The sequence below is a fragment of the Rattus rattus genome, chromosome 16 (genome assembly GCF_011064425.1).
Source record: "Rattus rattus isolate New Zealand chromosome 16, Rrattus_CSIRO_v1, whole genome shotgun sequence".
Lineage (NCBI taxonomy): Eukaryota > Metazoa > Chordata > Mammalia > Rodentia > Muridae > Rattus > Rattus rattus.
This window is the reverse complement of record NC_046169.1, coordinates 19,684,077-19,710,018: the sequence shown is the minus strand read 5'-3', so window position 1 is coordinate 19,710,018 and position 25,942 is coordinate 19,684,077. Positions and strand designations below refer to the sequence as shown.

Below are 25,942 nucleotides of genomic sequence, written 5' to 3'. Positions count from 1 at the left end.
ACTGTCTCTGCCTCCCAAGTGCCCTGATTATAGGCAGGCTGCCTTGAGCACCCCGCTTTTACTTTGGTCCTAGGGATCCAAATGAGAGTCCTCCGGCTTATAAGCACGTCCAGTTCCTCACCTCTTCTTTCTTTTCTTTTTTTTTCTTTTTTCTTTTTTTTGGAGCTGGGGACCGAACCCAGGGCCTTGCGCTTGCTAGGCAAGCGCTCTACCACTGAGCTAAATCCCCAACCCCTCTTTCTTTCTTTTTTGAGACAGGGTTTCTCTGTGTAGCTCTTGTGTCCTAGAATTCACTCTGTAGACCAGGCTGACCTCGGACCCACACAGATCCCAAGTGCTGGAATTAAAGGTGTGGGCCACCCATGGCTACTTGCTTTTTTTTTTTTTTCTTTGTTTGTTTTTTAAATTTTTATTATTTTATTTATATGATTACATTGTAGCTGTCTTCACATCAGAATCCCGTTCTGCTATTCTGCCCAGTTATAGGCTGTCAGCATCTTTACTCGACCAATAGTTTTAAATTGAGGAGCAAGGTCACAAGCATTACTTGGTGTATGTGAAGGTTTTCTCGTCCCTAGTCAGGGGATCTATTGCTGGCAACTCTTATAAAGAACAACATTTAATCGAGGCTGGCTTACAGGTTCAGAGGTTCAGTCCATTATCATCAAGGTGAGAGCATGGCAGCGTCCAGGCAGACGTTAAGACTGGATGAGCTGAGAATTCCACCTCTTGTTCCAAAGGCAGCTAGGAGAAGACTGGCTTCCAGCTTCCAGTCCCTTGGGAACCCGTCTCTTTTAAAATATTCATGGCATGATTCTATGAAAGGAGAACAAGGGTCTTAATGCCCATGCCCACAGTGACACACTTCCTCCAACAAGGCCACACCTTCTAGTAGTGCCACTCTCTGGGCCAAGTATATTCAAGCTATCGTTGGGGCCAATATTTAGCATTACACTATATAGCAATAGATCAAACTTCGATAATTTTTGTCTTCGTTCTGGCTGTCCTGGAACTCTTTCTGTAGACCAGGCTGGCCTTGAACTCAGAAATTTGCCTACTCTTCCTCCTGAGTTCTGGGATTAAAGGCATGTGCCACCATGCCCAGCTCTATTTATTTATTTGAGTGATTGATTGATTGACTATTTAAAGACAGTATCTTGCCTGGTGCTGGTGGTGCAGCCTTAAATTCCAGGACTTGGGAGGTAGAGGCAGAAGGATCTCTGAGTTTGAGGCCAGCCTGGTCTACGGAGTGAGTTCCAACCAAGGCTACTTGCACAGAAGAATCCTGTTCGTGCGGTGGGAGGGAGCCGGAGTCTCATGTAACCTAGACTAGCCTCAAACTCACTATGTAGTCCAGGTAGATGTCAAACTTGCGATCCCCCTGCCTCAGACTCCCAAGTGCTGGGATTGTAGGCATACATGCAATGTCTAGTCTTTGTTTTCGTCCAAGAAGGAGAATATACCCAAGGGCTCTCAGGTGTAAGTGTCATAGACCTGGGAGTCTGGGATTTTGTTTTAATCCACACCTCAACTTCTAGCAGGTCAGAGAGTCGTCCTAAGATCCTCCCACCCTGTCCCTGTGCCTCCAGCCCAGCGTCTCTACTGACTTTGTCTTGAATCTGACTCTTGGCCACCAAGCCTCAGTTTACCTCAGTGGCCTACCATGAGCATTATTTTCCTCAGGCTCCTCCTCTTCCATGGAGTCATGCCACGGATACTTTAAAAGAGGGGGGATTTCCGATGGACTGTAGAGAGCACCTGCTCTTTAGAGGACCCAGCTTTGGTACCCAGATGGCTCACAACCACCTGTAACTCCAGTTCCAGGGGATTAAACACCCTCTTCTGGCCTCCGAGTGCACCAGACATAGACCTGGTACACAAATGTATGTGCAAGCAAAACAATTATGCACATAAGTAAAAGTAAATCTTTAAAAGAGGGGGAGAGGGACCTGTGGGGCTGGAGAGATGGCTCAGCTGTGAAAAGCACTGCCTGCTTTTCCAGAGGACCCAGATTCAGTTCCCAGGACCCACATGGCAGCTCACAACTATCTGTAACTTCAATTCCAGGGGATCTGACACTTTCTTCTGGTCCCTACAGATACCAAACACACATCAAGTACACAGACATATATGCAGATGAAGACACTTATACACATACAATAAAAGCTAAAAATTAATAAGTATTTAAAAGAAGGGCCCTGGATAGATGGATCAGAAGTCAATAGTACTTGTTATTCTTCCAGAGGACTGGGTCAGATTCGCAGCACCCAGATGATGGCTCCCAACTTCCTGTAATTCCAGTTCCATGGGATCAAATGCCCTTTTCTGGCTTTCAAATGCACCAGGCATGTACACAGTATATAGGTACACATGCAAGCCATGTGCATAAAAGAAAAATTAAAAATAAGATATAAGGAGGGAGCTCCCAACACACCCTTCATTCTTCTCCATTACTTGACCCAGTTAGAAGGACAGGGGCTGGGGTTGGGGATTTAGCTCAGTGGTAAAGCGCTTGCCTAGGAAGCACAAGGCCCTGGGTTCGGTCCCCAGCTCCGAAAAAAAAGAACCAAAAAAGAAGGACAGGACAGGGGCTGGAGAGATGGCTCAGTGGTTAAGAGCCCTGACTGCTCTTCCAGAGGTCCTGAGTTCAATTCCCAGCAACCACATGGCGGCTCCTGACCATTTACAGTGTCATCTGCTGCCCTCTTCTGGCATGCAAGTGTACATGCACATGGAGCACGCATAAATAACTATTTAAATATAATTGCATAAATAAGGGGAGTGCCGACGGGACTTAGAATCACCAAGTCTGTCCGGATTGGTTAATCGAAGTGAGAAGACGTACTGTCACTTGGGTGGCTGGAATCCTGGACTTTTTTTATTTATAAAAACGAAATGGATCTCTGAGTCCGAGATCAGCCTGGTCTAGAGAGTGAGTTGCTGAACAGCCACAGGCAAACCCTGTCTTTAAAAACAAAATTGAGCACCGGCATTTATCCCCATGTGACTGAGGATGCCATGTGACCTTAGGCTCCTCCCATCATACCTTCCCCTCCGTGATGGGCTGGTTGTACCTTCAAACTGTGAGCCAAAACAGATCTTTTCTTGAGTTGTTTCTGTGAGGTCTTTTGTCGTAGCAAGAAGAAAAATAACTGATTCAGTAAGGGACCAACTGCTTGGGACTCAGTAAACATTAAGGAAGCTTGGACCCTTTAATATAGGAGGAAGCTGAGGCAGAAGGATCAAGAATCTGAGGCTAGCCTGGGTATTGTGGAAACTCCTGTGGACTCTGATGGGGTTTTGTCTTTTACAGTCTATTGTAACGCTAAATGCTGGCCCCCCAAAGACCTGGAGTCAGCACGCAACCCCTGTGACCTTGCCCCCAGTTAATTGTGATTGGTAAACAAAGCCGCCAACAGCCAATAGCTGGGCAGAAGAGACATAGGTGGAGTTTAGATTTCGGGGCTTGGGACCCTGAGGAGGAAGAACCGGAAGGAGAGCGTGGCCCCGAGGGCTGGCCAATTGGAGCTAAGAGCAGCCCAGGTGAAACATAGTGAGTAATAACTCGGGGTTATCGGTGGGGAAGTGGATTCTAACAGCATGGAGGGTGGGCAGCTGCCCAGTTGTTGTGCTGCTTAAGGCGTGTTAAATATAAAGGCTGTGAAGCCCTGGGCTAGGAATTTTTAATTTCTACTACACATGTCTACATGTTTACCCTTCCTTATGTGGGACATACAAGTCAAGTACCATTCCAAGTCAAGTCCAATTTGGGGAGTCAGTGAGTTTATTGGGATTAACTACAGAGCAGGATGACGGGGTGCTGACAGACGGAGGGGGACAAAGCAGCCACAATGCTCAAGTCTCACCCCAGCATGGACAGGGAGGATGACAACCCCCTCACAGCTTCAAAGACAGAATCCTGGCTTCTGCTAACCTTCCAGTGTCCCAGCACTTCCCAAGAGCATACATGTAACTAGGGCAGAATGACATACAGCCGTCTTTAGTCAGGTGAGGGGCCCAGGATGCTCACCACGCCCTCCTCCTGTGAATGATTGTCAGCAGCCCTTGGAATCAACAAAGTCCAACTTGGAGATGACTTGTAAGTAGTTGAAGTGATCTTGATAAAGATGTCTACTGTTGCGTTTAAAAGACAGCCTCTACAGCACTGGACTAAGGAGAGAGAGAGAGAGAGAGAGAGAGAGAGAGAGAGAGAGAGAGAAGGAGAGAAAAGAGAGACAAACAGATAAAAATACACAGAAGGGGGACAGAGACACAGAGAACACACACACACACACACACACACACACACACACACACACAGAGAGAGAGAGAGAGAGAGAGAGAGAGAGAGAGAGAGAGAGAGAGAATGAATCTGAGAGAGACAAACAGATAAAAATATACAGAAGGGGGACAGAGACACAGAAACAGAGAGAGAGAGAGAGAGAGAGAGAGAGAGAGAGAGAATGAATCTGAGAGAGACAGACAAACAGATAAAAATATACAGAAGGGGGACAGAGACACAAATAGAGAGAGAGAGAGAGAGAGAGAGAGAGAGAGAGAGAGAGAGAGAGAGAGAGAGAGGAGAGAGAGTGAGTCTGAGAGAGAGACAGACAAACAGATAAAAATATACAGAAGGGGGACAGAGACACAGAGAAGCAGAGAGAGAGAGAGAGTCTGAGAGAGAGAGAGAGAGAGAGAGAGAGAGAGAGAAACAGATAAAAATATACAAAGAGGGGAGACAGAGACACAGAGAAGCACAGAGACACAGAGAGAGAGAGATTTTATAGAGCCATAACTACTGTTGGGAAGCCCCTGCCCCCAAGAACACAAGCCCACCCTCATCTGCTTGGTCCCCTGGGTGCACCTGGGAGGAGAAGCATGTGTGCTTTGAGGAGCAGGTGTGGGCAACCACCCTACTTTTCTTCCCTCTGCCTCACCCTGGTGTCGTTTTGGGCTGATGATGGCTTTATTACTGTTTTCAGTCAGATATAATTCTAGCACTTTCTATAATCTCGATCTTTTCATTGATACTAGATCTTCATACAAAGAATTTGTATATAGGATGATTAGACACCCACCAGCACACATCCCCGGGCAATTAGGACGTTTGAAATGCAGCACAGCAATCTACATCCTTCGTTTATTACTTTGGAAAGTGTTTTTGTGATTTTTCTTTGGGGCGGGGGTGGGGGTGGGGGGATGTGTTTACAAAACCAACAACAATTCTCATTTCGAGTTGCAAAACACGAAGCCATTTTGAACGGAGACAGATGGCGGCTAAATGAAGTTTAATTAAAGAATGAGAGCTTTGAAGCAAATCGCTTTACAAAGCGCGGCACGCTCAGATTCTTGAGTGCTTGCCTAAGTAGCATCTGGAAGCTTTCTGCAGACAAATACCCAAGAAAGGTGTTCTGAGTGATGAGGGAGAAGACCAAGCAAAGGTCAGGTCTGGAACCAGGAAGTAGGGTGGGGGTAGGACATGAGACCGGGACTTAGAGACGCTGTGGTGGGGGTGAGGAGGTGAGCAGCGGGCGGGGGTAAGGGGCTGGTGGAGCAGGGAGAGGATTGGGAACAGAGACGGAAGGGGGACAGTCAAGTTTTTAGATGAAGCCAGGCATGGAGACACACCTAATCCCAGCGTTTCTGAAGTCAAAGCAAGAGGATCAAAAAGTTCTTGGGCGAGCGGTGCCGCACAGCTTTAATCCCAGCACTGGGGAGGCAGAGGTAGGCGGATCTCTGAGTTTGAGGCCAGGCTGGTCTACTTCCAGGACAGCCAAGGCTTCACAGAGAAACCCCCTGTCTCAACACGCACGCTGTTTTGCTCTCTCTCTCTCTCTCTCTCTCTCTCTCTCTCTCTCTCTCTCTCTCTCTCTCTCTCTCTCTCTCTCTCTCTCTCTCTCTCTCTCTCTCTCTCTCTCTCTCTCTCTCTCTCTCTCTCTCTGCCATCTTTAGCAACGTGAGTTAGAGGCTAGAGTGTGTCTACAACCTTGTCTCAAAAAACGAAGGCTTTGCATTGGAGGGGTATCCCCTCCCCTTTTTTAAAAATTTGGGGGTTTTGTTTTGAGATAGGGTCTCATGTAGCCCCACTGGTCTCCCACTCCTCATCCTCTTTCCTTCTCCAGAATTGGAATTATAGGTGTGCCCCACCCACTGAGCCCACTTTTATGCAGTGCTGGGGGGGGGGGAATCTAGGGCTTGCAAAAGCACTCCACCGCCTGAGCTGCATCCTCCCAGCCCGTTTTGTTTTGAGACAGGGGCTCCACAGCCCAGACCCACTGAATTGCAGCTATCTCGACGGGAATAGTTGGCTTTGTATTTAACTCAAAGCCTCGGTTTCCCAGCGCTAGCTCCACCCTGGGGCTCCAACCACCTACTCTGACCTAGTTGCCTTGGGTCATCGTGGGGGCGGGTCTAGACCACAGACTGGCGGCGCCAGTGGCTGCTCCCAGTATAAGGGCGCCAGGTACCCAAGGCTCTGTCTAACCAAAAACCTAGGTTCCAGCCGCGGATAAAGGGTGGCTGTGAGGCTCAGCTAGAAGACTGATGGGGGATGGCGAGGGTGGAGGGTCGACAGCCGGAATAGCTAGCTTAGTGTAACAGTGACAGAAATCCTGAAAATCTTTTTCCTTTTCTTTTTTTTTATGTGGGGGAATGAAACCCAGGCTTTGGTTATATAGTATCCTGAGCCCCTCATGGGGTTAGGTGTGGGTTGTAGAGTGGGTGGGTGAAGCCCTCCTCTAAGGGATTTGTTTATTGAGACAGGGTCTCACTATGTAGCCTCGGCTGGCCTCAAACTCACTATGTAGATCAGCTTCGGCCTCAGACTCAGGAGATTTCTGCCTGCTGCAGCATTTGGAGTTGATCTAAGGGGTTTTTTTTACATTAAAAAAAGGATTTATGGGCTGGAGAGATGGCTCAGTGGTTAAGAGCACCGACTGCTCTTCCCGAGGTCCTGAATTCAAATCCCAGCAACCACATGGTGGCTCACAACCATCTGAAATGAGATCTGATGCCCTCTTCTGGTGTGTCTGAAGATAGTGACAGTGTAATCATAATATATAATAAATAAATAAAATATTTTTTTAAAAAAAGGATTTATTTTTATTACACTAAATTGTGTGTGTGTGTAGAAAAGTACAGTCAGGGCTGGAGAGATGGCTCAGTGGTTAAGAGCACTGACTGCTCTTCCAAAGGTCCTGAGTTCAAATCCCAGCAACCACATGGTGGCTTACAACCATCTGTAATGAGATCTGATGCCCTCTTCTGGTGTCTCTGAACAGCTACAGTGTACTTATATATAATAAATAACTAAATCTTTAAAAAAAAAAAAAGAAAAAAGAAAAGTACAGTCAGCCCATTCACCTGTGGGGCTGGTCATAGGTGGTTATGAGCCATGGGACATGGGTGTAGGGAATTGGCACTTTTGTAAAAGCAGGACAGAGCTAAATGGCTGGGTGGACAGACAGTCTGCCTGTCCAGCCCCATGTTTCTGTTATTGTTTTGTTTGTTTTTTTTTCCAGTGCATGGTTTGTGTAGACCAAGCTGGCCTCGAACTCAGAAATTCACCACACCCAAATTCTGTATTTGTTTCTGTGAAAGGGCGTTATGTAGCCCAGGCTAGCCTAACTTGCTATGGCAAGAAGAATGGCCTTGAACTGGTGCCACACATATCAGACTCTGTATTTTGAAGCAGGATCTCATAATGAGCTCATCAGGTTTTCAAGGTGTGCCTTGGGCTGGCTTTCAACTCAAGATCCTCCTGCCTCAGCAGCAGGTATTATAGGTACACCACGAACCAGCCATCCCCATTCCTGTAAAAAGGTCAGTGGTCCATGATGGAGCCTTGGAGCTTGAAGAGAGCTTGCAGTGTGTGGTACTGAAAGCCCGAAACTCCAGCATCTGGGAGGTGGACACCGGAAGGCCTCAAGTTCAAGGTCATCCTCAGCTACGTAAGAAGTTGAGGTCAGCCTCAACCATAATGAGGCCCTGTCCCTGAGCCCCCACCTCCATTGTAGAGGAGCGAGTATCCGGGTGTGGGGTCTCCATCCTTCCTTTCCATCTATGAGATGTGGAAAAGGCCAACTAGGAGCTGACTGGCGTGTGGTGGTGGTGGTTGGGTACCAGCAGAGAGGGGTGGGAGGAGGGGACAACCCACAGGGTGTGCCAACTTTGTGGCTTATAACATCCTTCCGGGAGGAAGCTAGTCCAGATGTCTGGAGCAGGGCCTTCCGGCTGGGATGCACAGAGCCATCCCACAGGCCTGGGAGAAACATCTGGACTGGTCTGTCATATGTCAAGCCAGAGCTCATTCTGACGGGAGAATTATTAGAGCCAGGTCCTGGGGTCATCCTGATCTCCTTTCCAATAAGCAGCATGCAATGCTCAGATGAGGTAGAAAGACAGGGAACATGAAAGGGATACAGGAAGAGGAAGGGCTCCTGTGGCAGGGTGGGGGTGGGGTGTGTCCATTGAAAGCTCTTGCAGAGGCTGAGTGTCACGAATTCCAGTACAATCGACATTTGCTATTGCGAACATAAAGATGATATGGTATTTCTCCTTTCTAGGACGTTTTGTTTTAGCACATGGTTTCAGAAAAAAGAAGAAGCTACGTGGCAGCAACAGTGGCGTTGGTGACAGTGGCGGTGGTCTCTAATTTTAGGCCTGAGGAGAGGGCTCGGCTGTTAAGAACATTGACTGTGCAGGTGGTGATGGCGCACGCCGTTAATCCCAGCACTCGGGAGGCAGAGGCAGGCGGATCCCTGAGTTCAAGACCAGCCTGGTCTACAGAGTGAGCTCCAGGACAGACAGGGCTACACAGAAACCCAGTCTCAAAAAGGAATGATGTGGGGCTGGAGAGATGGCTCAGTGGTTAAGAACACCGACTGCTCTTCCAGAGGTCCTGAGTTCAAATCCCAGCAACCACATGGTGGCTCACAACCATCTGTAATGGGATCTGATGCCCTCTTCTGGTGTGTCTGAAGACAGCTACAATGTACTGATAAGTAATAAATGAATAAATCTTTAAAAAAAAAAGGAATAATGGGAGGGGGAGGAGGAGAGAGGAGGGAAGAGGGAGGAAAAGAGATGGAAATTCATGGTTTCATGCAGAACAAGCTGGTGTTGAAACTCTGTGGTATATATATTTGAAGGTGGGGAACAGGCATGCAGACGTGCGTGGACGTTGTGTGTGTGTTTTTTGTTTTTTTTTTGAGCTGGGGACCGAACCCAGGGCCTTATGCTTGCTAGGCAAGCGCTCTACCACTGAGCTAAATCCCCAACCCCTGGATTTTTTTTTTTTTTTTAAATCACACTTAGTAGCCAGGTGGTGACACACACCTTTAATCCCAGCACTTGGGAAGCAGAGGCAGGAGGATCTCTGTAAATTCAAGGGCCACACAGAGAGACTTTGTCTTGAAATTTCTCCCTACCCCCCCCAAAAAAAGAAAGAAAAAAATAGAACAAGAAAAACCACACCTATTGTGTGTTCCCACCTGACAGCACGTGTGTAGAGGTCAGAGGGTATGGGAGTCGGTTTTCTCCTTCGCTCGTGTGATCCCTGGGAGTGAACTCAGGTTTGTCAGGCTTTTCCGGCAAGAGCCGCCGCCCCTACCCACGAAGGTTCCCTTTTCACCTTACTTTTGGAGACGGGATCCCTTGGCGACCCCAGAGCTCACTGATTCACATAGGCTAGCAGGTCAGCAAGCTCGGGGGAATCCTCCGGTTTCCATTGCTGGGTTTCTAGGTATAGAACACCACACACACTGCATAGCTTTTTCCATGGATATTGGGGATCTGAAGTCACATCAACCTGCTCACGGAGGACTCCCCAGCCTCAAACGGGAACTCCGGATCCTCCTGTGTCCACTTCATGAGCGCCAGGGTTACAGATGTGCACACCACACCACATAGCACCACACCCGGTGCTGGGGTGGTGCCCGTGGCTTTTGTGCATGCCAGACAAGGACCCATGGCTCCTCTTGTGGCCACAGTCCCTTGGCAGTAAAGAAGATAACTTCTGTCCCTGGACAGCATAACCCAGCACTCAGGGCACCTGACTCAGTCTCTGGATGAGGCCGCACCACCCACTGGGGCCACACCACCAAACGTGTACACGTAACCAGGAAAAAAAAAAAAAAAAAAAGGCGACACGTTTGTTCTTTTTCGTTTTCTTTACTTATTTAAAAAGGCCTTGGCGGCAGGAATATAGTGTAAAAATCATTGGAAAAACTAAAAGGCATCGATACATATCCGAATATACTTTGTACATAAATTACATTTTCCTTTAGTCTTTTGAGTTGAGGTCCTGATTCGGCTCTGAGGTCTAATAATCAAGGGGGCCTGGAAGCTGCACGTTTAGTCCGGAATAGTCCACCATGTACACTGGCCACTGCTAGAGAGAGGGGGAGGGGGGATAGAGGGACCACGTTAGGACTCCAGGTGACACGGAGGAACTCCCAGAATAATCAGCGCGCTTGCTTTGAGGGTGAGCTCGAACGTTAACTTAGTACGCAGACACTGAGGCCTGCAGAGGGAAAGAGATCTGTCTGAGGTCATGCAGGTGGAACGTGGTGATTGTCCCCACCTGGGTTCCAGGGGCTCAATATACGGACTGGACCCCATCGAGGGCTTCACCCAGCTTCACCCCACAGACACTGTCTCACCTCTTGGGGTGGAGGGAGGGAGTAGTCAATAAGTGGAAAATGGAGGGAAAAAAAAATCAGTCTTTCTTTCCTCCATTTCGTTTTCTTGAGGCAGTCTCATGTAGCCCAGGCTAGCCTCAAACTTTCTATTTAGCTGAGGCTGACCTTGAACTTATGACCTCCTGCCTCTACTTCTTCCCGTGTTAGGATCATAGGCATGTACTACCAGGTCCGGTTTATGCGGTGCTGGGAATAGAACCCAGGGCTCTGTGCATGCAAGGCAAGTACCCTGCTGACTAAGCCACACCCTTAACCCCCTGTTTAGCAGTTTTCTTTGAGACAGGGTCTCATATAGCCTCGAGCTGGCCTTGAATTTCTGATCTTCCCCCCCTCCGATACTGGGACTAAGGGCATAAGACACTACACCCAGTTTTGTTTTGTTTTGTTTTTACATGAGTATTCCTTTGAATCAGGAAAGGGCCAATCGAAGCAATGTGGCCAACTGGTGATGGAGGGCGAGTTCTGTCATGTGACCATCTACCCTCAGGCTCCTTGTTTACACACACTGCAGGTGACACCCACACTTCAAGCACCGTGCCAATTGCACAGAGCCTCGGTCTATCTTGTGGGCAAGACCAGTGGATGTGCCTGCACCTCTCGGGTTGGCTGAGTCCCTCTCAGAGCCCAGTGCCTCCCAGTTCCTGGAGCTGTGGATGGCCCTGCCCGAGGGAGGGGCAAAGGCCACACAGAATTAGGGTGAAGTTCAGATCCGCGTGACTTTACCACGAGGGAGATCTGGTTGGTGGACGCCACAGACTCTGGATTAGAGGACGAGGAGGATGAAGAAGAGGAAGAGGAGGAGACTGAGTTGCCTTCAGAGACCCGCTTTCTCTTGCGCTTGGGAATGTTGTCTTTGGCTGGTGGAAGAAACAGTTGCTGAGGCCTGATGCCAGGGGCCGTCCCGTGTTGGCCTCCTGAGCTCCAGGGAGAAAGCCCTGCTTTTAGATTTTTAGTGTTTAACTCATTTGATGTCCTGGGAAAAGAACCCAGGGTTTTGTATACATTGAGCCACGCCCCCAGCCCCTCACTGGGGGATTCAGGGCAGGGACTCTACCACTGAGCCACGCCCCCAGCCCCTCCCTGGGGGATTCTAGGCAGGGGCTCTACCACTGAGCCACGCCCCAGCCCCTCACTGGGGGATTCTAGGCAGGTGCTCTACCACTGAGTCATGCCCCCAGGCCCTCACTGGGGATTCTAGGCAGGGGCTCTACCACTGAGCCACGCCCCCAGCCCCTCACTGGGGGATTCTAGGCAGGGGCTCTACCACTGAGCCACGCCCCCAGCCCCTCACTGGGGGATTCTAGGCAGGGGCTCTACCACTGAGCCACACCCCCAGTCCCTCACTGGAGGATTCTAGGCAAGTGCTCTACCTATCTTTGAACTACAGCTCTATTTCGATGCCCCTGGCCTGGCATCCTAGGCTCAGTGGGAGAGCCTCACCTGTTTAGCCTTATTTCTTAAGCAGGTCAGCTGTCCCACTTCTGGCTCCTGTTCATCTACCTGTCTGTCTTGCTGACAAAACACCCCTCACCCACCTCAACAGGCTCCAGCTATTTCCACAGCCTCATCTAGAATTGAGTCTTCAGTATGGCTGCCTACCCGAGACTTTTAACAGCCCTCAGCATCTGCTCTGCTACCCAGAGTACCATTTTAGTTTGGTTTGTTGAGGCAGGATGGACGGACGTCTCATGCTGGCCTCTAAGTCAGTCACTGTGTAGTTGAACCTGCCTGGCCTTGACTTCTAATCCTCCAGTCTTCCACCTCCCCAGTGCTGTGCTTAGAGGTTTGTAGCCGATTTACACAGTTCTGGGGAATCTTTGTAGGGCTTCACACATACTCTCCCAACTAAGCCACACCCCAGCCTTACCTATTTTTTAAGAAATTGTGCGTGTGTGTGTGTGTGTGTGTGTGTGTGTGTGTGTGTGTGATGTCAGAGGCCAACTTGCAGGAGTGGCTGGCCCTCTTTCTATCCTGTGGGTCCTAGGAATTGAACTCAGATCATCGGGTTTAGCAGCAAGCACCTTTAGCCACTGAGTCATCCCAAGGTTGTGCCTGCCTGTGCTCTTTCTTTTCCTTCCTTCCTTCCTTCCTTCCTTCCTTCCTTCCTTCCTTCCTTCCTGTCCCCATGAAGGAGAAGGCTGGCCTCTCCTCTATCTCTCAACTCACCTGGCACCTTGGCATTGTTGCAGACGTCCCCAAAAGGTCTGAAAAAGACAGAAGCCAGGCCACAAATTAGAAAGTTTCTCCTCAAACAAACCCCTGGTAGCATACATTTTCTGGTGGTTAGCAGTAAGACCGGAGCTTCATAATGCGGAGCTCTCACGTTGACTGGAGACCTCTTTTTCTTTTTTTTTTCTTTCTTTTTTTTTTTTTTTTAGAGCTGAGGCCCGAACTCAGGGCCTTGCGCTTGCTAGGCAAGCGCTCTACCACTGAGCTAAATCCCCAACCCTGACTGGAGACCTCTTGAACACAGGAGAAATGATGCTTGAAGAGTTTTAGACTCATTCTTTGGCATTATAAAGATTACTGAGTGGAGAGTGACCACCTGTCTTTTTTTTAAATTAATTAATTTATTTTTAATGTACACTGTCGCTGTCTTCAGACCCAGAGAAGAGGGCATCAGATCCCGTTACAGATGGTTGTAAGCCACCATGTGGTTGCTGGGAATTGAACTCAGGACCTCTGGAAGAGCAGTCAGTGCTCTCAACCACTGAACCATCTCTCCAGCCCAGATCCCTGCTTTTAGATTTTGATTTCTACATATAACTTTGTTGCAGTTTTTGGACTTTCATATTTTCAGTTTTGAAATGCAAAATTTCTATCCTTTTTTTTTAAAGCTTTATTCACTTATTATATATAAGTACACTGTAGCTGTCTTCAGATACACCAGAAGAGGCATCGGATCTCTTTACAGATGGTTGTGAGCCACCATGTGGTTGCTGGGAATTGAACTCAGGACCTCTGGAAGAGCAGTGGTGCTCTTAACCGCCTGAGCCATCTCTCCAGCCCAATTTCTATCCATTTTAACATTACTATGCTACATAGTTCTTGCTATCACGCATGCCCAATAGGTTTATATTCTGATATGACATCCATGCTTTCTGTCTGTTCAGAGTTATTCTCTGTGCGATCAATTTTTCTTATTTTTATTTTTGCTAATGACCAATTTAATACAAATTTCTAATTTTTAAAAAATATTCATTTATTCTATATAAGTACACTGTAGCTGTCTTCAGACACACCAGAAGAGGGCATCAGATCCCATTACAAATGGTTGTGAGTCATCATGTGGTTACTGGGAATTGAACTCAGGAACTCTGGAAGAATAGTTAGTGCTCTTAACCACTGAGCCATCTCTCTAGCCCTCTAATTTTTATTAAAAAAAGAAAAGAAAAGAAAGTTTCTCCTCATCTGCCACTTTGGCTATAGGAAGGTCAACTTTGGTTATAGTTCAAGCTATAGTTTTATACTCTACACGCAGTTCAGTGGTCCATGTGTTAAATGTGCGGTCCTCAATTGGGCACATTACTGGGGGTGGTAGCCCTTTAAGAGGAGGGACTTGGTAGGTCATGTGGTCTGTCCTCAGTGGGGTCCTGGTACAATTGCTTCCTCTCTCTGCTCCAAGGCTCTCATGAGGTGAGCAGCTCACTAAACACATGCTCCTACTAAGACGCACTTCAAGTGATCAGGGCACGAGATTCCTGAACCTCTTTTGAGACAGTCTTGCCATAGACCAAGGCTGGTCCATGTTCCTTCTGCTTCTTCCTGACCAGGATTATAGGAATACATTAGCTCATGACTAATCCAGGTATGGAGGATGTGGCAGCAGGAAAATTAGGAGGTTAGGGTCAACCTCAGCTACATAGTATGTTCTAGGCCAGCCTGGGCTACTGGATTCTGTTTAAAACAACATTTGGAGTTGGTTTTCTGACTCGGGATCCTCTCTCTGACAGAGTCTGCTGACCTGCTGACTCACTGACCCGCTGACCTGCTGACCCGCTGACCCACTGACTGAGTCCTGGACCACTGTGGTGCCCTCTCCCTCAGCTCTCACCCTTCTGTCCCCACAGAGCACTCACTGGAGCTGGTTGATGATAACCATCCGTACGTGGTCTCTGGCCTTCAGGATCTTCTCCAGCCGATGGATGTCGTAGGTGTTGGGGTTCCGGAAGGGGATGTCATCTGGGAGGCCCTTCACCTCCACGGCATCTGGGCTGTCCCGGATCAGCTTGTACGGGACCAGCACAGGCCGATTCAGTCCCAGGGCCTCACCTGAAGAACACAGGTCAGGGTCGGAAAAAGGTGGTCCCATGTCAAATGGTGGAACACTCTGGGGAAAGGATTATGACTCTGACAGCCCAACTCAGCAGTCATCCTGCCCCAGAGACAGCAACACCACCCACATATGCTATGACAGTTAATATTGGTCATCAATAGATTCTAGAATTATCCAGAAGGCATACCTCTGGGCATATCTGTGAGCAAATTTCTAGATTGACCCGTCTAAATGTGGATGGCACCATCCCACAGGCTGGGGTCCAGAAATGGACAGAGCGAGCTGGGTAACAGCACCCATCTATGCTTCCTGACTACGGATATGACCAGCTGCCTCACTCTCCTGCCCTATGGTCTATAGTTCTAATCTAATCTGTAAACCCTTCTTCCTTCCTTAAGTTGGGTACTTCGTCACAGCTATTAGAAAACAGTAACCAATACACATGCCACCAGCCACCGGGGTCACCAGCGCTACCCTGTAGACACATCCCAGCCACTTGGGAGCACTGACCGTATTTCTCATTGAAGAGCTCCTTCACCTGCTCTCGGAGAATCACCTTCTTCCCGAGCTTGTTAGAGTCGTCCTCATCTGTAGGGAGACAGTAGGCCTGCTGTGTAGTCTCTATGGTATCTGCTTTGGCCTCAGGGGTAAGTATACCATCCCCACAGACGCTCACTTCCGCTCCCACTCATCCACCGACACGCCCACCCACTCACTCCCTCACCTCCCATTCACCCATCGGTCCACTCACTCATCTTCCCGTCCACCTGAATTTCCAAAGCAGCACCCCCACCATAGCCCAGGCATAGAGCACCCCAAGAGGAGCTAACAGTCTATCAGTCGTAGCCCCAGAAACAAGTGTGACAGGTGGGACGCTCAGGAGGTGTCCCGAGGGATCACCCAGGGACACTTCCTTTCTTGTTTCGTGTTCATGTTTCCATTTCTCTAGGACAAGGTCTTACGCCGCTGCCCGTGCTGGCCCTGCACACAGTCATTCTACGTCAGCCTTCTAGTGTTGGGATTAGGGATTAGAGGGATGCTCCTCCTGTCCTGCTTGGTGCTGGGCATGGGACCAGATGTACAGTGTGCTGTGTGCTACTGAGCTATGGCTCAGCTCCCTTGGTGTTTTTTATTTTTTTTTTTTTAAAGATTTATTTATTTATTTATATATAAATACACTGTCACTGTCTTCAGATACACCAGAAGAGGGCATCGGATCCCATTACAGATGGTTGTGAGCCGTCATGTGGTTCCTGGGATTTGAACTCAGGACCTCTGGGAGAGCAGTCAGTGCTCTTAACCACTGAGCCATCTCTCCAGCCCAGCTCCCTTGTTAGAGGATGAGTTTTAGACTGATGTGGGGGCAGGGCTGGCCCTAGACGGAGGGCCCGCACTTCTAACATATCTTTGTTTAAGACATTTTATTTTTGGAAGGCAATAGATTAGTCCCCGTGAGGGAGAAGGCTGGCTTCTCCCGCCTGTCACTCACCTGGCACCTTGGGGTCATTGCAGACTTCCGTAAAGGGTCTGAAAAAGACAGAAGGCGGGCTGAAGTGAGAAGGTGTCCCCTCCTCATCTGCTCCATAGCCAAGATGCAGCTGCTGGGGCTACAGTCTGGTCAGTTCAAGCCGGAGTTCTCCACCCTAAGTGGGGCTCAATGGTCCATGTGTTAAATGTGTGGTCCTCGACCTGGTGCATTATTGGAGGTGGTAGCCTTTTGAGAGGAGGGGCTTAGTGGCCTGCCCTCAGTGGGGATACTAGTACAATTGCTTCCTCCTCCTCCCTCTCTCCCCCCTTCCCGCCTCCCCGCCTCTCCTCCCTTTGCCTCTGCTCCCTGGCTCTCATGAGGTGAGCGACCCCTTCCACCATGCATCTGCTCCCACCAAAGCCCGGACGAGATTCCTGAACCTCTTTCCCGGCACTCGGGATGTAGAAGCTTGAACATTTGGAGTTCAAGGTCAACCTCAGCTACGTAGTGTGTTCCGGGCTAGCCTGGACGACATGAGATGCTGTCTCAAAACAACATTTGGAGATGATTTTCTGACTCAGGATCCTCTCTCCAACAGAGTCCTGCTGACTCGCTGACCCACTGACCCACTGACCCACTGACCGAGTCCTGGACCACTGTGGTGCCCTCTCCCTCAGCTCTCGTCCTTCTGTCCCCACAGAGCACTCACTGGAGCTGGTTGATGATAACCATCCGTACGTGGTCTCTGGCCTTCAGGATCTTCTCCAGCCGATGGATGTCGTAGGTGTTGGGGTTCCGGAAGGGGATGTCATCTGGGAGGCCCTTCACCTCCACGGCATCTGGGCTGTCCCGGATCAGCTTGTACGGGACCAGCACAGGCCGATTCAGTCCCAGGGCCTCACCTGAAGAACACAGGTCAGGGTCAGAGAAAGGTGGTCCCATGTCAAATGGTGGAACACTCTGGGGAAAGGATTATGACTCTGACAGGCCAACTCAGCAGTCGTCCCGCCCCAGAGACAGCAACACTACCCACATATGCTATGACAGTTAATATTGGTCATCAAAAGATTCTAGAATTATCCAGAAGGCATACCTCTGGGCATATCTGTGAGCAAAAATTTCTAGATTGACTCGTCTAAATGTGGATGGCACCATCCCACAGGCTGGGGTCCAGAAATGGACAGAGCGAGCTGGGTACCAGCACCCATCTCTGCTTCCTGACTACGGATATGATATGACCAAGGGCCTCACTCTCCTGCCCTATGGGCTATAGTTCTAATCTATAAACCCTTCTTCCTTCCTTAAGTCGGGTATTTTGTCACAGCAATTAGAAAACAGTAACCAATACACATCCCACCAGCCACCAGGGTCACCAGCGCTACCCTGTAGACACATCCCAGCCACTTGGGAGCACTGACCGTATTTCTCATTGAAGAGCTCCTTCACCTGCTCTCGGAGGATCACCTTCTCCCCCAGTCTGTTGGCATCGTCCTCATCTGTAGGGAGACAACCAGCCTGCTGTGTAGCCGCTGCAGTCCTGCTGCCTCTATGGCAGCTGTTACGGTCTCAGAAGTATACCATTCCGCACACCTGCTCACGTTTGCTCACGTTCGTCCACCGACACACCCACCCACTCACGTCCCATTCATCTCTCCATCCACCTGAATTTCCAAAGCAGCACCCCCACCGTAGCCCAGGCATGGAGCACCCAGACAGAGCCAACAGTGCAGGGGATATCAGTCCTAACCCAGACTCAAGTGTGACGAGATACTCGAGAGGTGACACAAGGCATCACCCAGGAGACTGCAACACTTGCTGGCCTTGAATGTAAGCATCTTGTGCCGGCCTTCTGAGTGTTGGGATTAGAGGGACACTCTACCATGTCCTGCTTGGTGCTGGGGATGGGACCAGAGTATTCAATGTGCTTTGGGCCACTGAGCTACAGTTCAGCTCACTGTTCTAGAGTGACGTGGCTGGCCCTGGATAGAGGGTCTGCACTTTTAGCATCTTTTGTGTGTGTGTGTGTGTGTGTGTGTGTGTGTGTGTGTGTGTGTGTGTGTGTGTGTCTGCCTGCCTGCCTCTGCTTCCCAGTGCTGGGTTTAACAGTGTTCATGCCCAGTTATTGTCACATTATATATGTGACACCATATGTGTGCAGTGTCTGAAGAGGCCAGGAGATGATGGATCCCCTGCATCTGACCTGATGGGAGGTTATGAAGTGCCTGGTGCAGGATATAGTCATGGATTCTTTGGGGGCAGAGGCAGGTGGCTCTCTGTGAGTTTGAGGTCAGCATGGTCTACATAGCAAGTTTCAGGCCAGCCAGACTATACAGGGAGACTGTGCCAAAGAAGAACCGTACCCCTGCAAAAACGTAGGAGGTGTGTAAGGTTAGGGAGTGAAGCAAGACCGGTGAGTTAAGGCATCTGCTGGCAGGACTGGAGAGATGGCTTAGTGGTTAAGAGCACCGACTGCTCTTCCAGAGGTCCTGAGTTCAATTCCCAGCACCCACATGGTGGCTCACAACCATCTGTAATGGGATCAGATGCCCTCTTCTGGTGTGTCTGAAGACAGCTACAGTGTACTCATATACATTAAATAAATAAATAAATAAATATTTAAAAAAGACACCTGCTGGCAAACCTGATAGCCTGAGTTCAAACTCCAGGGCCTATATATGAATATCGGAGAACTGACCCCCCAGTTGTCCTCTGACACAAGCACCCATACGTACATACACAGTGGCTAAGAACAAGAAACTCTTACCATCCACTGTTCAAATTTCCTGTCACCTCAAGAAATTCTATTCTGTGGGTTTCATTTCTTAGATATCTGAAATCAGCCCCCTTAAATCTGAAGAGTGAATGTCTTTTTCTTTTTTTCCCTTTTGTTTTTTGAGACAGGGTTTCTTAGTATAACCAGCCCTCATTATCCTGGACTCACTTTGTAGATCAGGCTAGCCTGCCTCTGCCTCCCATGTGCTGGGATTATAGGCGTGCCACCTGGCTGCACAGGTCCTCTTTTTGGGTGGGGCGGGGAAGTCATGGTCTAACGTAGCCCAGACTGGTCTTGAACTCCTGATCCTCCTGCCTTAGCTTCCCGAGTGCTGGGAACTGAATCCAGGCCTTCATGTAAGTCAAGCTTTCTACCAACAGAGCTACGGCCTGAACTGACCCCACTACTACTGTTTTTGTTTTTTTGCTGTTGTTATTTGAGCCCCTTTGCCTCCTCAGTGCTGGGATTACAGACACAAAGCTCGACATATCCTGGGTTTTGGCCTCCTTTCTGATGGCCCATCCACCAAGCTGTCATCTTACTCTTTCAAATCCACCATGTTAGCCTGAAGGATACCCATATTTGCCTCCAGGACTACGCCTGCAAGCATGCGCTCATGTGCACGCACACACACACACACACACACACACACACACACACACTCTCTCTCTCTCTCTCTCTCTCTCTCTCTCTCTCTCTCTCTCTCTCTCTCTCCACACCTGGCTCAGCAGCCATGCTGGGGCCGCTACACTGCCCAATCTCAAGGTGAAGTTCAAGGGCCTTGAATGACTTGGGGCCACCTCCTGCAGGAAGCAGGGGCTCCTCTCAGGAGAGTTTGTGACGGAAGGAGGGACAGCAAGTTACAGGGAACAAAAAGCCATATCCTTCTTCCTGCCTCCAGCTTTCATACGACCTCCCTCTTATGAATTACATGATTAAATACAGGAACTAAGATCAGCCACCACCAAGTACAAGTTCACTGTCTCCCCCCAACCCCCAACTGGGCCTCAATCCCATGAACCTCCAGGCCCAGCTTTCCTGGTGCTGGGCATGTTCCACTGGAAGGCTTTATTTTATTTTATTTTATTTTTTTTAATTCTTTTTTTTCGGAGCTGGGGACCGAACCCAGGGCCTTGCGCTTCCTAGGCAAGCACTCTACCACTGAGCCAAATCCCCAACCCCGGAAGGCTTTATTTTTATTTTTTTTTCCTTCTTTTTGTTTTTCGGAGCTGGGGACTGAACCGAGGGCCTTGCGCTCCCTAAGCAAGCACTCTACTGCTGTTTTTTTTTTTTTTTTTTTAAGATAGATTTATATATTATATGTAAGTACACAGTCGCTGTCTTCAGACACACCAGAAGAGGGCATCATTTCATTACAGATGGTTGTGAACCACCATGTGGTTGCTGGGATTTGAACTCAAGACCTCTGGAAGAGCAGTCGGTGCTCTTAACCACTGAGCCATCTCTCCAGCCCCACCCCCCTTAATTAATATTGTTTGCATGTGGGCCATGGTAGGCACATGGAGCTCAAAAGACAACTAATGAGGTTTTCCTTTTCTGTTTGTGTTTGTTTCTCTGTGTAGCCCTGGCTGACCTGGAACTCTGAGACCCGCCTGCCTCTGTCTTCCCAGTGCTGGGATTATAGGCGTTCTTCACAGGCTTGTTTGTCTGTGTTTTTTTTTTTTTTTTTTTTTTTCTTTTTTTTTTTTTTTTTTGGAGCTGGGGACTGAACCCAGGGCCTTGCGCTTACTAGGCAAGCGCTCTACCACTGAGTTAAATCCCTAACCCCTGTTTGTGCTTTTGAGACAGAGTGGCACCATGTAACTCTTGCTGTTCTTCAATTTGCTGGGAATCACCAGGCTGGCCTGGAACTGAGAGATCCGCCTGCCTCTGCCTCCTTGTGCTGAATGACATGTGTGGCACCATGCTCGACTCGGAGAACAACCTGTGGGAGTCTGTTTCCTGTTATACACCGTGTGGGTTCCAGGGACTGAACTCAAGTTGTCCAGCTTGGAGTCCTGTGCCCCTAGCTGAGCCAAGTCTTTAAAAGATTTATTTATTTACATATGCGAGAACACTGTCACTGACTTAAGACACACAAGAAAGCATCGGATCCCATAACAGATGGTTGTGAGCCACCATGTGGTTGGTGGGATTTGAACTCAGGACCTCTGGAAGAGCAGTCAGTGCTCTTAACTGCTGAGCCGTCTCTCCAGCCCCGAGCCAGGGTTTCAAATAGCTCACTATCTGAGTCTCAAATTCAGTATATAGCCAAAGATGATCTCAAAAGATGGTCTGATCTCCTCTTGCCTGGACTGCCAAGTGCGAGGGACCGCAGAGGTGTGCCACCATGCTTAGCTCCTAACTTGTTCAGACAGCGGCACAGACAGAGACCCCTGCATCTGTGCCCCTGGGACCCCTCTGACCTGGCTGCCAGCTGTCTTGTTGCGGTCTCCTTGGTCTGGTGGTTTTTCCAGCTTCGTGTCCTGTAGTGAGAATTTTGGTTTCTTTAAAAAAAAAATGCAGAAATATTGTAAGAACGTGTTTTTGTTTCAGTCCCATATGTGGGAGATGGGGCTGCTTCACAGCGGCTGACGGTGATTTGCCGAGTGCTCTGGCAGGGGCGTGGTTTTGTCAGCTGCAGCGGGTTTCTGATAAGTGTGTGATGTTTGGAAATCTGGGTATTTTTTGGAGGCTGCAAATGCTAGGTCTACCTGAGAGAGGGGGCCGCTGCTGGTTAAGTAGTTGTGCACAAAGGAGAAACAAGAGGACGTTAGATGTCCTGATGGTGAAGATCAAACCCAGGGAACTTGACATCCCTGATTGGCAGGAAGTCGTCTAAAGATATCATCAGGCCCCTTTGCTACCCCTGACTATGAGATGATTTCTCTCTCTCTCTCTCTCTCTCTCTCTCTCTCTCTCTCTCTCTCTCTCTCTCTCTCTCTCCCGCCCCCCACCTGGTGTTAGGGGGTTGAAAGGGTGGAAGACAGAGGCGTGGAGAGAGATAAAAGAGAAAAGAACCCACAAGGCAGCCAATAGTCTGGCTTTGGTGTCCCCATCCCCAACTCCCAATTACCTTGTCATCTAACCTTCCCTCCACACCCTGCAAAGTCCGAGTGTCCAGGAACCACAGAGCTGAGTCCCACCTTCGCCCCACCCTTGCTGTTCTGATGTGGCTCAAAGACAATGTGGCAGGTGGCCACTCCATGCCGATGTCACACCTACTCAAATGAAGGTGTCGGTGGCTCTGATCGACTCGGGTGGTCTTCAGAGGCTAATTAATTTTTGTGTGTGTTTGTGCATTCACGCCTGTGTACCAACGAAGCCCTTCCTCAGGATGCTTACTTTTTTGAAAAAGTGTCTTATTTGGAACTGGCCAGGCAGGCTACACCACTTGCTCCTCTCTGCTCCTGCAGAGCTGGGAGTGTAAGTGGACGCCACCATAGCTGGTCTTTTCTCAGTGGGTTTGCTAACTTAGCCATCCCGAGTCCTTCTGCTTCATGTGTTTATGAAAGGGTTTCTGGAATCTTATTGAAAAATCTGAGGCTCCCTCAACCTCGTGGGCTGGCAGAGCCCCCCCGCCCCCCTCTCTCTCTGATCCTGAGAACACAGAAGTTTCTTTCCAACCACACACGGGGTGCAGGACATTAAGTCTTTGGTTTTCTTTTTTGAGACAGGGTTTCTCTGTGTAGCCCTGGCCATCCTGGAGCTCACTCTGTAGATCAGCCTGACTTTGTCTCTCCAGCGCTGGCAGGCACAGTGGCTCTGGCTGAGTTTCCACAGACTAGGAAATGGTCAGGGATTCCCAGACACTTGGCTCCACAGGCCCTTTTGTAATAAAGGAGGAAGCATAACGCCAGATCTGAGCCCAGCAGTGTGGCATCTGCCCACAGCGGCCTTCCTGCCCCACCCTAGCAGAGGCCAGGGCATCTCAGGAAGACAGAAAGGCAGTCATTACTGGAGCCATCCTGACAGAGCGGCATAGGTAATGACCCAGAGGAAGTGTGGTTGGTGCTGGGATTGTAGCGTCTTTAGACACCAAGAAAAGGGGCTGGAGAGATGGCTCAGTGGTTAAGAGCACTGACGGCTCTTCCAGAGGTCCTGAGTTCAAATCCCAGCAACCACATGGTGGCTTACAACCATCTATAATGGGGTCTGATGCCCTCTGAAGATACACTCATATATATATAAAATAAAATAAATAAGTAAATAATTAAAAAAAAAAGACACCAAGAAAGGACAGTACTATTTTGAACTCTCAAGACTAAGACAGAGCTGGAAGGGTAGAGAAGGAGGAAGGCAGGGGACCGGAGGACTGGGGCCAGGAAAATATTCCTCAGGCCTTGGGGAATGGAATACCAAAGGGCAGAGAGGACCCTGAGGAAAGGAAGGCTGAGAAATAGTAAGTCAGCCTACCTAAAATTGTAGATTGTTAAGGTAGGCTTATCCACGACCATAGATAGTAAGTTAACTTATCTATGTGGTCATGTGTGATGAGCTAACTTACCCAAGATAACACACTCAATTAACTTATCGAAGATCATATAGACAGTAAGTTAACTTATCCACAATCAAAGATCATAGTTGACTTACCTAATACCACAGCTCTGAAATGGCAAACTAAGTTCCTAAAGTGGCAAAAGAGGCCATTTCTGTTCCTCTAATGTCTCCCCCAACCCTGCTCCTTGCTTGTCAACATCAATGCCAGGCCTACCTCAGATCCAGGAAGTCCTCCTTACTTTCTTTCTTTCTTTCTTTTTTTTTTTTTGTCAGGGCAACAGCAGGCCCGGCCCATCTTTTTTTTTTTTTTTTTCTTTTTTCAGCTGGGACCGAACCCAGGGCCTTGCCTACCTCAGATCCCCTTGTCCAGGAAGTCCTCCTTACTTTCAAGGAGACGGACAGCACTGAGAGGCCTTCAGTGCTATCACCCAGGCCTTTTGCTACCTCTGTGTGGCAGGCAGGCCTTTCCCCTCCACTGAGCCTTTCAAACTGGGCCTCAGACAATGCTAGAGAAATGGATAGTCACTTTCCTCAGTGTAAATCATTGTTATAAAAGCTTAGAGAGGGCTGGAGAGACGGCTCAGCAGTTAAGAGCACTGACTGCTCTTCCAGAGGTCCTGAGTTCAATTCCCAGCAACCACATGGTGGCTCACAACCATCTGTAATGAGATCTGGTGCCCTTTTCTGGCCTCAGGCATATGTGCAGGCAGGATGCTGTATACATAATAAATGAATCTTTTTTCTTAAGATTTATTTATTATATATAAGTACACTGTAGGGTTGGGGATTTAGCTCAGTGGTAAAGCACTTGCCTAGCAAGCGCAAGGCCCTGGGTTCGGTCTCCAACTCCAAAAAAAAATAAGTACACTGTAGCTATCTTCAGATTCACCAGAAGAGGGCATCAGATATCATTATAGATGGTTGTGAGCCACCATGTGGTTGCTGGGATTTGAACTCATGACCTCTGGAAGAGCAGTCAGTGCTCTTAACCACTGAGCCATCTCTCCAGCCCATAATAAATGAATCTTAAAAAAGAAAAAAGGAAAAAGCTTAGAGAATATTAAGTTTGCCAGGCAGTGGTAGAGGGTGGCTCATAACCATCTATAAAGGGATAATATGTCCTCACCTGGCATCATACAGACAGAACATACTCATATTTTTTTTTTAAAAAAATACATAATACATAAATTTAAAAGATAAGAAAATATATACACAAGTAAAATTCAGCTACAGGCCCAGCACCCCTGCTAGGCAGCTCAGAGAAGACCCTGGCTGACAGCCGTTGATTAAGCCATGAGCCTTTCACCAGGTCAAGCATTAATTCTGCTGGGTAGGCAGAGTGACCTTGGTTAACAGCTACCTTGGTCTGCGTTGAGGTAAGTGTGACAATATTTTTACACTGTAAATCTCCCCATTTGTTCAGAAACGTCTAAAAATTGCAGGTTCTGTCTCGATAAGAACACGGTGAATTGCCCGAGGTGTAACTTGAGGGAAGGAATCTGAAAGCATTTCTCAGATGAGGGCAGGGATAGCTTAAACCTCCACAGAGCCACAAGAGACGTCTGTCCTGGGAGGCTTTGTCCTCAGGAACACAATATTATTAAAGAAATTAAAAATGTCCCCCCCTTGTTCTCTCTCCATGCTTGGAGTTAATTCTCACGGGGTGGGGGCTTCATTTGCCGTAACAATTTCTCAAGATTGAACTTGAACTGGAAGGTTGACTGTGGGGTGTCCTAGATTAAACTGGGATTTGGCTGTAGCCCCTTGGAGTGCTCAAGTTTCTGGGTAGCAGGGAGCCAACACAGAGACCTGCCAGGCTTACATCTGGAAGACGTAATCCAGGCTGCAGAGCCAGCCCTCTAAGCCTCTGGCTGAGACCTGTCTGGCCTTGGGCTCCATACTAAAGACAACGCAATCCTGCTTCTGTTTTACAGATGAGGGCACTAATGCTCAAAAGAGCTGGGGCTGGAGAGATGGCTCAGCGGTTAAGAGCACTGACTGCTCTTCCAGAGGTCCTGAGTTCAAATCCCACCAACCACATGGTGGCTCATGATCATCTGTAATGAGATCCGATGCCCTCTTCTTGTGTGTCTGAAGATAGCTACAGTGTACTCACATACATTAAATAAATAATATAAAAAATTAAAGAGGGGTTGGGGATTTAGCTCAGTGGTAGAGCGCTTGGGTTCGGTCCCCAGTTCCGAAAAAAAGAAAAAAAAAAAAAA

General features: G+C 48.7%; 1 protein-coding gene across 19 annotated transcripts in view; it reads right to left on the bottom strand.

Moving 5' to 3' along the window:
* Nucleotides 1-10,154: 10,154 nt before the first annotated feature.
* The window catches only part of Gtf2ird1 (GTF2I repeat domain containing 1), a 105,035-nt gene continuing 89,247 nt past the window's right edge, over nt 10,155-25,942 (bottom strand). For 5 of the 19 annotated variants that reach the window (XM_032886290.1, XM_032886289.1, XM_032886291.1 and 2 more), the window contains 8 exons: nt 21,644-21,724; nt 17,863-17,940; nt 17,154-17,346; nt 16,466-16,503; nt 15,487-15,564; nt 14,780-14,972; nt 12,867-12,904; nt 10,155-11,557 (listed from right to left, as the gene is read on the bottom strand). In XM_032886290.1, the coding sequence (XP_032742181.1) occupies nt 11,259-11,557; nt 12,867-12,904; nt 14,780-14,972; nt 15,487-15,564; nt 16,466-16,503; nt 17,154-17,346; nt 17,863-17,940; nt 21,644-21,724 (998 nt within the window). In that variant the 3' untranslated portion in view covers nt 10,155-11,258. The remainder of the gene's footprint in view (nt 11,558-12,866; nt 12,905-14,779; nt 14,973-15,486; nt 15,565-16,465; nt 16,504-17,153; nt 17,347-17,862; nt 17,941-21,643; nt 21,725-25,942) is intronic. The other 14 variants (XM_032886301.1, XM_032886302.1, XM_032886300.1 and 11 more) reach the window with 12 other exon arrangements.